The 12,543-nt window shown below is 37.3% G+C and overlaps 1 protein-coding gene across 1 annotated transcript in view; it reads left to right on the forward strand.

Moving 5' to 3' along the window:
• The first annotated feature begins 3,502 nt into the window (after nt 1-3,502).
• The window catches only part of scara5 (scavenger receptor class A, member 5 (putative)), an 86,815-nt gene continuing 77,774 nt past the window's right edge, over nt 3,503-12,543 (forward strand). The window contains exons 1-2 of the mRNA XM_053337029.1: nt 3,503-3,617; nt 11,541-11,669. Of these exons, the coding sequence (XP_053193004.1) occupies nt 3,506-3,617; nt 11,541-11,669 (241 nt within the window). The 5' untranslated portion in view covers nt 3,503-3,505. The remainder of the gene's footprint in view (nt 3,618-11,540; nt 11,670-12,543) is intronic.

Consider the following 12,543-nt stretch of genomic DNA (forward strand, 5'->3'; position numbering starts at 1 on the left):
AGAGAATTTGGACCTTTTTTTCTTACAAAAAAGTTACTCAATTCACCATTTTTGTTGATTGACTAATCAATTAATCGACTAATTATTGCAGCTCTAAAGGTCAGTACTGCTGCTCCTGATACTCATGCAAGTAGATCTGAAAAGTGAAGCCAATGCAGAAGTGCCTTAAACCTGCATTCTCTCTAATGGCCATCAGGGGGCCATTAGTCTATGAGAAAATAACCCTACTTTTCTCTTGATTTATTACTTCATTTCCATGAGTTTATGGTCTCAGTCACTAGTTTCAAGTCTTCTTCAGTACAGCAGTTCATTTTTATAAAATATGGTCCCATTTCATTTTAATTTGACAATAAAGAAGGAATTTAGGATTGACAAGTCAGTATTACGGTGATAATGTTGGTTAGGTAACTAGAGTAACTTCTTCAGTGTGTTCAGCGCATGAAAGTTAATTTTAAGAATTCAGTCGCCAAAAAAAGTGTTGTTCAGCATTCAGTTGTTCTAAAAGACCCACTATGTAGTTGAATGTTTAGTTTTTTCAGTTAGTACATTTTGTTTTAATGGTGTTAAACCAACGAAAATTAGCACTAGCATTATTGTATTAGCTAACCATAAACTTCACATGCACCATGCACCATGTTAACTAAACTCATGGCTAGTGTTAGGGTCAATCTCTCTCGTATAAATGTGGTCACTTCCCATTACTTTTGGCTCCAAAAATTCAAGATGTTGACAGTGAAAATGCAAACTCAAGGCTTCAAAATGGGAGTCCACAAACCCAGAGGTGATGTCATAGTGGCTAACATCCATTATTTTTTTACAGTCTGTAAGCATACACTGGAAATGGAAACTTCTCCTGTTTTTGTTGTATTTTGGCTTAACTGGCCATTCAAATATGACTAATACTAGTTATTGGTTTTCTCACTTGAGATTTTCTTGTCTAAATTTGTCCACAGTTGTCTAGAAAGTGAGAGCAGACACTCTTTGCTTTCTCAACATTTTTGGTTGGCACTGAGCAACAGAGGCCGACTATGCATGTGATAAGAGTGTTACCACCCAAAACTCTGTGTAATTAGATGATAACTCACACTGTAGATACAGAGAGTTTAGGGGAATCTCCTAGCAGCCCTAATGGTTTCTGCCTAGTTTCAGTCTAAATGTCAACCTGACCCCTCTGTCCCCTCTATAATGAAAAAGTCCAGACTGAGCGCTTTTTAACGACTTTGTCAAACACTCACAGATCAGCCACTGGGAGTTTCACACCCTCCGTCTCCCAACTGCAGCAGATTTAATTTTATCCCTGTGTGTCTTCTACGTCTGACACAACTATTCTGTCATGAGCCCTGTTCTATTTGTCCTGAGTTCCCTTTCACATATTCTTACGTCAGCCATATTTGGCGTAGCGTGGGAAACCCCACCCAAACTAGAAGCGCAAAGAGCCTAGTCGGCATATGGCTGCAAGGTAATGTGACTTAACAAACTCATTCTAAGCAGATGGAAGTGTGCAACTCATTTGCGTTCTTCACCAGTTATATTGAACAAAAAAATATGGAATCCAATTACAGTAAAAGCCAATATATCCAATCATAGATTTTGTCCCAGTTTTGCAAACAGTAACTCAGCAATGACTCCACCTGCTGGATGTCAACTGTGTGTTGATTGAATTACTTATTGCGATGATTTAGTGGCTTCTGAGACACTTTCCACACCCAGGAGATGTTTTCATTAGATTTATGTGCTCATGTGGCCTCTGGTTTTGGAAGGAGGACAAGTTGGACCTTTGCCAAAACTATATCTGTCTAAGCTCCCTTCATTCGTCACCTTTTTGAATTCATATGTGGTTAAATATTTGAGATTCAAGCTTCACATCTGCTTAAGATTACACCAACTTTTGCATTTTTGTGAAATGATCTTCACCTCAGCTCTACAGAGCATTGCAGTGCCCTTTAGCTCAGTATTTTGGTTTTCTGGCTTACTTTACTTTCTGATGGGATTCACTCTTACTGCTCTTGTCATCCCCATTTCCAGCTAAAGCAGGCAGCTATTTCTTCAAACAGCAGCCTGAAAGCATAGAATTAGCTGGTGAACACAGTGGAGCATTTACCATCTTAGTAGTCACATATTTCCCTTGATAAGGGAAACCAAAACAGAGCCAAAATGAGAGTGAATATTTATCTTGAATGCATCAGGTGGCAACAAACACAACTCCAAGTGAGGTAACTCAAATAAGCACCCTTCACTGTCTATGCTCATGTGAGCGACAGGATGATGAGTTCAGACAGGATGATGAGTTTTAGAAATCTAGAAAAACCCTGGAGCAGAACTGCTGTTCCCCTGTGTTGAAAGGAAGCAGTTGAGGTGGTTCGGATGGCTGATCAGGATGCCTCCTGGACGACTCTCTCTGGAGGATTTCCAGGCACATCAAATTGGGGGGAAACCACTTGGCAGACTCCAAAACACACTGGAGGGATTTTATATCTCATCTGGCCTGGGACTACCTCAATATCCCCCAGGGAGCAATGGAGGATGAGATGGATGCCTGCGCTTCTTGTTGGCATACTGCCACCAGTTGTCAGCACTTTGTTTTTTCAATTGTCATTGCAGCTCTGAGCTCCTCAGTGTCCCAGAATTGTTTGACTGGATTAATAATGGAGGGTTTTCTTGTTGAAATATCCACTGATGGCAATGGCTGTAAACAATATTCCTTTTTATGAGAATCCTCGTCCACTGACACACACCCTTCATGGGCAGTTGGTAGGAGAAGTGAATCAGTTTTTCCTTGCCCGTCAACTGACCTTTCTGCAGTTTTTATGCACATCCATTCATAGCTTTTTAAAATATCCTGCTGAAGGGCAAACAGGCAGATGGAGTGGGGCAGAAACACAAACCCTGCCCAGCTCTGTTGGCAGAGGAAACAAATCATATAACACTAGAGAGACAGCCACAATCTCCAAACCACAAGGATTTCCTTCAGTTTGTTTAGCTTGGACCTACATCTTTGTGTGTGTGTATGGTGCAAAAGAAGCAGCTGGTTCACCTCATTCACAGCACTAGAGGGCAGCAAAGGTAACAAACACATTTTGAAACTTCTATACCTGTGAGGACCCTCATACCTCATTTTGTTGATTGTGGGGACGGCACATTTTTACTTTAACTTTGAGGAAAATCCATTTTATTTGTATCAACTTTATACTCATCAAACCTTTTAGTGATACTTCATATGCTGTTGGTGAAGGAATTGTCATCGTGGAGACTGTTCCGATAAGGATAGAATTACTTTGCTTTGATCTGTGGGCAAGTGGACCCTTTTCATGCTGGGAAATTTCTCCCACTTGTAAAGCGGGGCACAATTTTATTAATCTATTTAGGTTTTTCTTTCAATTGCCACACATATGTAGCTTGTAAAGTATTTGGGTTGGTTGTGGAGAGATATGCAGTGTCATATGTAATGAGAAACAATTTCAGTGGATCTCACAGTTTGTATCTTTTCCCCTCAGAGCAGGAGGAGATGGAGAACAAGGCCATGTATCTGAGTACATATGAAGAGAGAGAGAACGGCTCCATGTATGAAGAGGCCTACGATGGACGCAACCTGTCTAAACTTAACCTATGTGATGAAGGTAAGGAGAGTTGAGACCTGGACAATTTGAAAATGGGGAAGCTGAGGGGAACACTGAGCTGAAGGCAAAGCTTGTTTTTTCTGCTTTTAAGAGGTTTTTTTAAAGGAGCAGATTGGTTTAAACAGATATTCAACTAGACACAGCCAAAAATGTTATGTTTGTTGCTACAAGAGAAGCTGACCACTGTAATTTGTGGTAAATTATGTTCTTTTGCTGCTCTGGATATCTTCCAGTACTAGAAACTGGGAAGAAAATTGAAAACATTAATGAACTTGCCCACCCACCACAATCCCTCGAAGTAGGGCTGTAACTACATATTATTCTCGTTATTGATTAATCAGTCACTTATTTTCTCAATTATTTGATTCGTTTTTTTGGCTATAAAATGTCAGAAAATGGTGAAAAGTGCAGGTCATTTAGTCCTGACCAACAGTCCATAACTTAAAAGCTTTCAGTTTATTGTCAGAAAAAAACTAAAGAAAGCAGAAAATGTTCACATTTAAGAAGCTGAAGTATTGTTTCTTTTTAAAAAATGATTCCAAATGATTGTCAGTTGATTTATTTTCTGTCAATTGTATAGACCAAATAGACCAATCGACTAATTGTTTCACATCTACCTCTAAATAGGAAAAAGAAAAGAAATGGTTAAACTGTCAAAATGTGTCCCATATTTTTTACTTATTGTTAATTTTGTTTCGTTGATACTTTTAGTTGTTGTTTTTAAGTTATTCATGAGTCTGATACGACTTAGTTTCAGATCTTCGGAAGCTGTGATTGCTTTTCAGAAAGGGACTTTCTACAGAAGCATTTATGTGTGTCAACAGAAACGCACTTAATAACAAACCACTGCAGATTCAAGTGCACTAACACACATGCAGGCAATGCTGTCACTTTTTGGCATCCTTTTTCTCCTATCTATGGCCAGAAATGTCCAGGACATCTGCACAAGTGTGTGTGTGTGTGTGTGTGTGTGTGTGTGTGTGTGTGTGTGTGTGTGTGTATATACAGGTGCAGCTGAACGAATCCACAGTTGACCCTATGGTGTTCTCAGGTTTCGACTCGGGGCTCGGCGAGTTTGGTGGGAAAGACTTAGAGAACATTAACTGGAGAATTTGTTGACATTTTAATGGAAAGCGGACAATGACCTCACACATCAGAAAGACTGCTCTCTTCCAAGTCCACTAATCCTAGAACATTTTCACACCTCGTTCAATTAGAGAAGATATTCCCATCCCCTGGACTGGGTTTAACTCATGTGGGTACAGCAGAAGAGAGCAAAACAAAACAGTTATTAGGTTTCTATGAGACATTGGCAGGGTTTAATCTCGAGTGAGAATGTGATCCAAGTCTGATTCACCCAACTGCAAGGACAGTATGCATAATGGGTAAAACACACTTAGAAGCATGGGTAGAGAACAAGATTCATAGCTTGTGTAACTCAGTGCAATCTCGCAACTCAGCATTTCTTTTATATGTCTTTCTGAAAAAATGAAGCGTGTTCTTTCCTTTCCATATTCTAAATATCTCAGCTCCACTACAATCCATTCTATCACAAGTTGGAACCTTCGTGATATTAAAGGAACATATCGTGTTTTTTATGATTCACTTTTATACTGTTATAATGTTTGATATCTATGTTAAACATGGTCAAATTTCCAGAATTAAAATCCAGAGCTTCAGCTTGCTCTGAACCTCTAATTCTTCCTTCTGATGACCCACAACTGGTCATCCTTTCTGTATCTTTTGTTGCCAAGATTGTTCCATTGGTTCACATTGTCCACTCCATGTTTTGATTCAGATTTCAGTTCAAACATTGATGGATATATTTGAGAGGTTTATATTTTGAGTAAAGAACAAGATAAAGAAGTAAAATCCTTCTACTGCTGTTTGTTTACGGAGCATTTGGAGCCACCAGAAGTCTATGAGAAGCAGTTTCCAGGAACTCACCAATTTAGAACAGAGTGGGCTCAGGAAGGGAGGAGGGGGGTCTTAAAGAGACAGGAGCTAAAACTGCCTGTTCCAGACAGAGGCTGAACTGAGGGGCTGCATAAAGGACCAGTATGAGATATAAAAAAGAAGTTTTTAAAGTGTAATATATGTAAAGATATTTCAGTCAAGCTTCAGAACAAAAACAAAGACCAGGAAAGCTTAACAGCTATTACTTTGTGAGCACAGAAAGAATTACATTCCCCTTGAAAAATCTACAAGTGTGGCAACACATAGCTAACTCGGGCACGTCCATATCCATAAAACTAACCAAAGCCTCTCTCAACTTTCAAGTAGTAATCTCTGTTCACTAGAAACTTCTAGAGCTTCTCTGTCCTGCTGTTGAACTGTGACGTTCAGCCTGTGAACATCTAGAATGGGAAACAGTGTGTGTTAAAGATTGCAAAAAACCTTTAACACACACCAGTAAATAAATAAAGATATCAGATCATTATTTTAAAAAACTACGGCCCTTATCTTAACATATCTTAAAATATGAAGTGAGCCACAAAACATACTGTTGAGAAAATCTCTGTTCCAAGGCTGGATTTTTAGTTGTTAGTATAGATATACATATCAGTGGGATTATAAATGAGCTTTCCTTACTTTTGGAACAGAACCCTGAAGTTCTGGTTTCACTTCGGCACTCTGTACTGTGAAAGAAAAATCAGGGTTTCTGGGAAATGTGGTATTAATATTGTGAACAATACCACAGGCATGAGGCAGTATCAAGAACTTTCTATCATGGTTTGACTTGTGTACAATAATTATAACGGCACATTACAGTTAATTTGATAATGATATAATAATGTTTAAATATACACACATAGATTAGCACCTTTTACACAAGCATTTGTGTTGTTTTGTTTGGGAGACAAGCAGTAAAACAGTACTCACTGTAATATCACAATCACCTGCCAACTACAAACACAGTGCCGGACTTCTTTTGACATCTGTGGTGCTTCCCAAGAACTGTGTATATTTGATTTGGAAAGCTGAAGTTAAAAGAATAATGTTGTGTCTTTCTAAAATCACTAATTTCACTAAAAACATCCAAAAACAGAATGTGCCAGTAACCGACCTACATTTACACACGTTGAAATAAACAGACTCGGATAAGTGTCAAAATGGGTCATTTTTTGTAGTTGCTGCACTTCCAAGTTTACTAATAAAATAAACCTCAGAGTTTTGCGAATCATGCTCTAACCCGCCAGTTTAATCCCCCATCACTTTGTCTTGTACAGACATCACCAGACAAACATGACTCAGCAGCACAATAATGTGTTAACTTGATGAATGACCACTGAACTCTTTGGTCTCTCTAATGTCGGATGGAAAATGATAACATTCCCACTGAACATCTTTGAAAATGTGTTTTGTCCCTGAAAAAGAAGTTATAAAAGATGGATTTTAAACCACTGTATAACAAAACCCTCAACAAACATCCAACAAAGTTTAATAGTAAAAAAAAAAAAGTTAAACGTCATAATTACAGCCTGTAATTTTCTGGTTTTCTCTGCTTTATATTGTTGTAAATTGAATGTCTTCGGTTTTTGAGACTGTTCTTGGACAAAACAAGAAATTTGAAGCACTCCCTTTGTTCTCAGAGAAAGTTAAATGGCTTTTATAAAGAATATTTTCATATATTTTACAGGATAAATGTCATGTAATTAATCAAAAACAATAGCCAATAAATTAAAATCGAATTTAAAACTATATTAAGTAAGTCATTCATTAAACAAAAATGCCAAACATTCATTGGTTCCAGCTTCTCAAATGTCAAAATTCTGATGTATTATTTCAATATTGGTCAGACAAAACTAAAAATGTAGTTGTTACCTTGAGCTCCGGGAGATTTTGATTAACATTTTTCACAATTTTTGATGTACTGTAATGTCATTTTATTTGGACAAGGAAAGTGGACAATAAAACATTAACTTTGTATAAAACGAGGAGAGATGCCAGATTTTAGTAAAATTGCTATTCCGTAGTCCCTGGGCAAGTAGGTGGAACAATTCATTTAAAAAAAGCAAGTGACAGATTTATCAGCAATGGAAATGCATATTAGTTGAGGTAATTCTTGACATTTTTGCTGAGAGTTGCGACAAAACCACTCTCATGTCTGTGCACTAAGTACAGAGCTAACGCTACGAATTGATTAGCCTAGCTTAGCGTAAAGATTGGAAAAAGCTATCCTGTCTCACTCCAACTACGTTTAACAATATACGCAAACCTCTCTTAAACTCAATAATTAGCAGTGAGTTTAAGAGATTAGCTCAGTAATTGTCTCATTAGTTTAAACTTTACAAGAACAGTAACGTGAACGCAACAATTTGTGTTTTTATGAGGTGTTAACGAACTGTGAGTGGATGGAGATAGTTTTATTCGTTAAGAAATAATTACAGGAAGTAATCCCCTCTAAAACCTCAAATAGTGTTTAAAAAAAAAGAAAAAGCAGCTTTTTTTAAAAAAAAATGTAAACAGAGCCAGGCTTGTTGTTACTGTGTTTCCATATTAAGCTAATCTAATCACCTCCCGCCTCTAAGCGTATTTCCCAAAAATGTCAAACTATACCTTTTTAAAGCACTAAAACACCTCATGTATGTGTTGCATTGAGGCTGGAGAAAGAAACTTCAGACAGAAAAGTAGGTGATAATTTCTCCCTTAAGCTCCAGACAGCTGGTTTAATATCCCAGGCTGTTTTTTATGAAGGTGTTAGCATGATTTGTAGTTGTTTTGTCTCTTCCTCTGAGTGTGTTTTGAAGTCAAGCATGAGTTTAACTTAAGGGGTAGACTAGCTTAGAGCACTATTTCTGTTTCTATACATTCCTACCATGTGACACACACATCTGAGCCAGCTGTGTTTGTCTTACGCTGGAGGAGTGTGTGTTCTTCATCATATAGGGGAAGTGTGTGTGGGTGCATGTGTGTGTGTGCATCACTGACAATCCACCAATGTCCAGTGACAGATTGTCACTGGTCCAAATGAAACCATGCTGCTGGGAGGCCGTGAGGCAGAATCAGTGTTTGTATTTAAAAGTCAGACTCAAGCCAACCTCATGAGTGTTCACAGGAAGATAGAATCTCATTATAACCTTGTAATATCCCAGCGGCTGTAGTATTCATCATAATGTTCTTGTCACATAGCCACAGTGATTTCCCGTTCTGTTCATGGTTCACATCTTCTCGTTGCTGTGTTTCCAAAGGGATATTTAGTTTTTATCTGACTTTCAAACACAGTTAGTCCTCAGTGGAAGCTGACCCATAAACTGTGTCAACACCTGTGCTTTTCGAACTGATTTAAAGACATTTCTGCTTTACTAAATAGCTGAAAATTGATCTTTCACTAAATCCCTCCCTTATTTCAATCGCACTTAACTTAACATACAGATTGTTAACAAATAAAAAGAAAAACCAGGGTAAATGAGTTGAGACATACATTGAGATGCTTCCATATATAGCACAATGAGTCACTGATTGGTTTGATGAGTAAGAAAATGATATGAATCATATGATGTGGCCTTCACAGTCAATAGATCTCTACCTAGTTGAACTCTTTTGAAGGTTCTGGAGAAAAGTGCTCTCTATCATAGAGAATATTCTGTCCAGTACACACTTTTTTAACCCTTTCCAGTTAGCCACTAGCTACCATCTTTGTTTAGATGAGGAATTAGAGTCATGATTTGAAAAGGTTTTTTTTTTTTTTTTTTTTATCTTTTTATTGTGCAGAGGACTGCATATTCTTTCATCCAGATGGTTAGAAACATCTTTGAAGATTCTGGAAATAACACATCAGTAAATCTTGTTAAAAACATCACCAAGTAATTATCTTTGAGAAATGGATGTTTATATCCGTAATCAAATGGAATGCCAATAGATGAAAAGCACAAACTGAGATACATGCAGGTGGTCCCAAACATTATGTAGCACACTATTTACTTACTAAGTGAGTGGTTCTTTTCTCTTGTAAAACTGAACACTTTCTTCGAATTACTAAGATTACAACATAAATCTCACTTTTATATTGCTTGTCCAGTAATGTTATTCTACATAGTAAACATCCAAATTATGTTACATTAGAAAGAATACTGTGGTAGGTCCTAAAGCTCGCTATACAACAATGCCACTAGTGTTGTAGTTCTTAAGTGATGAAGATGCTGACATTTTTGTCTGAACTCTTAACTTAAGTGTCTTTTTCACTGGCTTTTTTGGATCATTAGTGTAATGAGTGAGTATATCATGTAGGTAGCCATCATATTCATACTAAAGGGTCTATTGACCAAGTGGCAAACTCAAGCCTGAAAGCTACAGTGGTTAAAACCTGCCAGTCTCAGTTGCCACATCAGCTACCAAAAGCAACCGTGAAAGATGAAAAACTTGCCTTTATTTATGCCTGTCTGAAATGAAAGACTCACTGTTAAAAACTACCAACAACTACCTGCATAGAAACACTACAGCATGTTCAGTATTACTTAAAAAACAAATATTATCATTGTAGTAGCTTTTCTTGGCTTCTAATTTCAAGGTATGCAGTAACATTTGGTTAGGTAGTAAAAGATCTCTTTCTCATCTGTCACTCAGCGTAGTAAAACAGATATTTATTTATTTCATAATGTCAAGGATAAGCACTTGAAAACAACACATTCGTGTGGCAATGTCTGAAAGCATTTTTTAGAGTAACAGCACGTTCCTATTCCAATGACTGATGTAGGATGTGACTTCAGAACAACCTTCGAAAATCCTTTTGACCTGAAGGGAATGTTCCCCCAGCATCAACAGTCTAATCCCAGCCTCCTGCCAAGTTATCACACTGACACAGAGGGAAAAAACACTTCAATCATACATAAACAGTGGTGTGTCAGTTTTTATCAAGACTAATTCTCAAACATCTGCTTGACCCCGAGAGGAGTGTTAAATGGTGACATGAATTACAGTAATAGCTCCTCAGTGAGTTTGTGCCCTTGTGTGAATTCTTTCATATGAATGCGTCTGAGCATCTGGACTTATGTAAACCATTCCCTATTTAATAAGTCAACCATTTAAGACCTTTTAGATTTTCCAGATACATACAGAAATTTCTCATAATCTTGATTCTCCAATGAGTTGATTGACAGAAAAACATCAATTCATTATTTCAGTCTATTTTCAAGAAAATACGCCACACATTCCCTGGTTCCAGCTTCTCATTTGTGAGGATTTGCTGCTTTTCTTTGTTTTATATGATAGTGAACTGAGTAGTATTTTGTTTTAGGCTGTTGGTTAGACAAAACAAGACATATGAAGGTGTCACCTTGGGTTTTAGGAAGCCGTCATGGACATTTTCCACTGTTTTCTGACAGACCGAATAACTGATTGAGACAATAATTGACAGATGTTGAAAATAACTGTCAAATGCAGCCCTAACCATAATGGAAATAGATCCATTTTAAATCAGCAAACTAAGAAATGCATTTGCTGTAATGTTTGCCAAGTGTTTGATATATAATCATAATCATAATCATACCCATACATTCATAGAGTACACCACTGTTCTAATATGTGCTAGGTTCTATTGTAAAAGCCATAGAAAGTGACTTCTAGATACTGCTCACATTTTTTAATCAAGGCTGCGCAAATAATTGGAAACCAGGACCTTTGTTGTTTTCCAACTCTATAATAAATGTGACCAACCTCTTGGAATCAACTACTCCCTCACACATACTGTCCTGACCACCATTAACATGCTTTTAATGGGATGGTTTTCCTTTGTAGAAGGCAAACGACCAAACAAAATTTGAAACATTCCAACTGACTTTCAGTAGATTTTTGTCTTAAGTTCCTGTATTGCTGTATTACTCATTGAAACAACAGGAATATTGGAACTGCAAAATATTTGCACCTCTATTTGAACTTATCCCTTCTTTCTAGTTCTAATCTGTTTTTTCTCTTTTTGGTCAGGGTCTGGAAAGCGTCGCAGGAAGCAGGATCAGTGTTGCGGCCATCTTAACTCCCTCTCAGCTATCAAGTACGCCATCGTCTCCCTCTACATCCTGGTTCTTCTCACCATCTTTGGACTCTGCCTGGCAGGTAGGATCAATATCAATGTATATTGTATGTCAAGTCAAGTCAATTTAATAAGTGTAGCCCAATATCATGAGTCCCAAATTTGCATGAGGGGGCTTTACAATCTGAACAGCATCCTTATCCTTAGAACCTAATTATACAAATTGAGTAAGGTGATGGTTTATCCTTTAAAACCGTTCTATGACTTTGATGAGCATAAAGCAGTTTTTTGATCCCCATTGGAAATTTTGGTGGTTGGTGAGTACTGGAAATACAAGAACTCATTTTTCTATGGTGTCAGGAGCCCAGCAAACATTTTGGCAGTGAACTATTGTTTATATTATGTTCCATTAGAACTAAAACGATGTAGGCAAAACCTAAACTTAACAAAGTTTCATTTTGTTTATAGCGTCTAAGTATCTTTTTGAAATGAGTTCAAAATAGTTTCCCAATCTGATACTTACATTTCTTGTAAGCCTGTTATATTACGTCATTTTTTTTCTTCATGTTTGTTGATGATGATCTCATTCTGCATACTTCTTTCTGTCAGATGCTTGCGGTTTCTTAAAATTAGGAGTAATTATGAATAACTGTGTACTATGTAAGGTAAACAAAATAATAGCAATACAAAATGAAGGGACAAAAAGAAATATATGGAAAATATACTTAATAAAAGTGATATGAGGTGTGAGATTATATAATACAGTAAGTCATTCAATCTGAAATACCACAAATAAGAATGGCCCAATATGAAATGTTAGCATATGCTTACTATAGAGCTGTAAAATTACTAGATCACTGTATAGCATGTATATAAAGTGCCTATAGGGCATATAAAGGAGCTCTGGAAATCACTGGTTTGATTTGCAGCAGTGAGGAATGAGGTGCTGCCCAGCTG

Source organism: Scomber japonicus, chromosome 17 (assembly GCF_027409825.1).
Source record: "Scomber japonicus isolate fScoJap1 chromosome 17, fScoJap1.pri, whole genome shotgun sequence".
Lineage (NCBI taxonomy): Eukaryota > Metazoa > Chordata > Actinopteri > Scombriformes > Scombridae > Scomber > Scomber japonicus.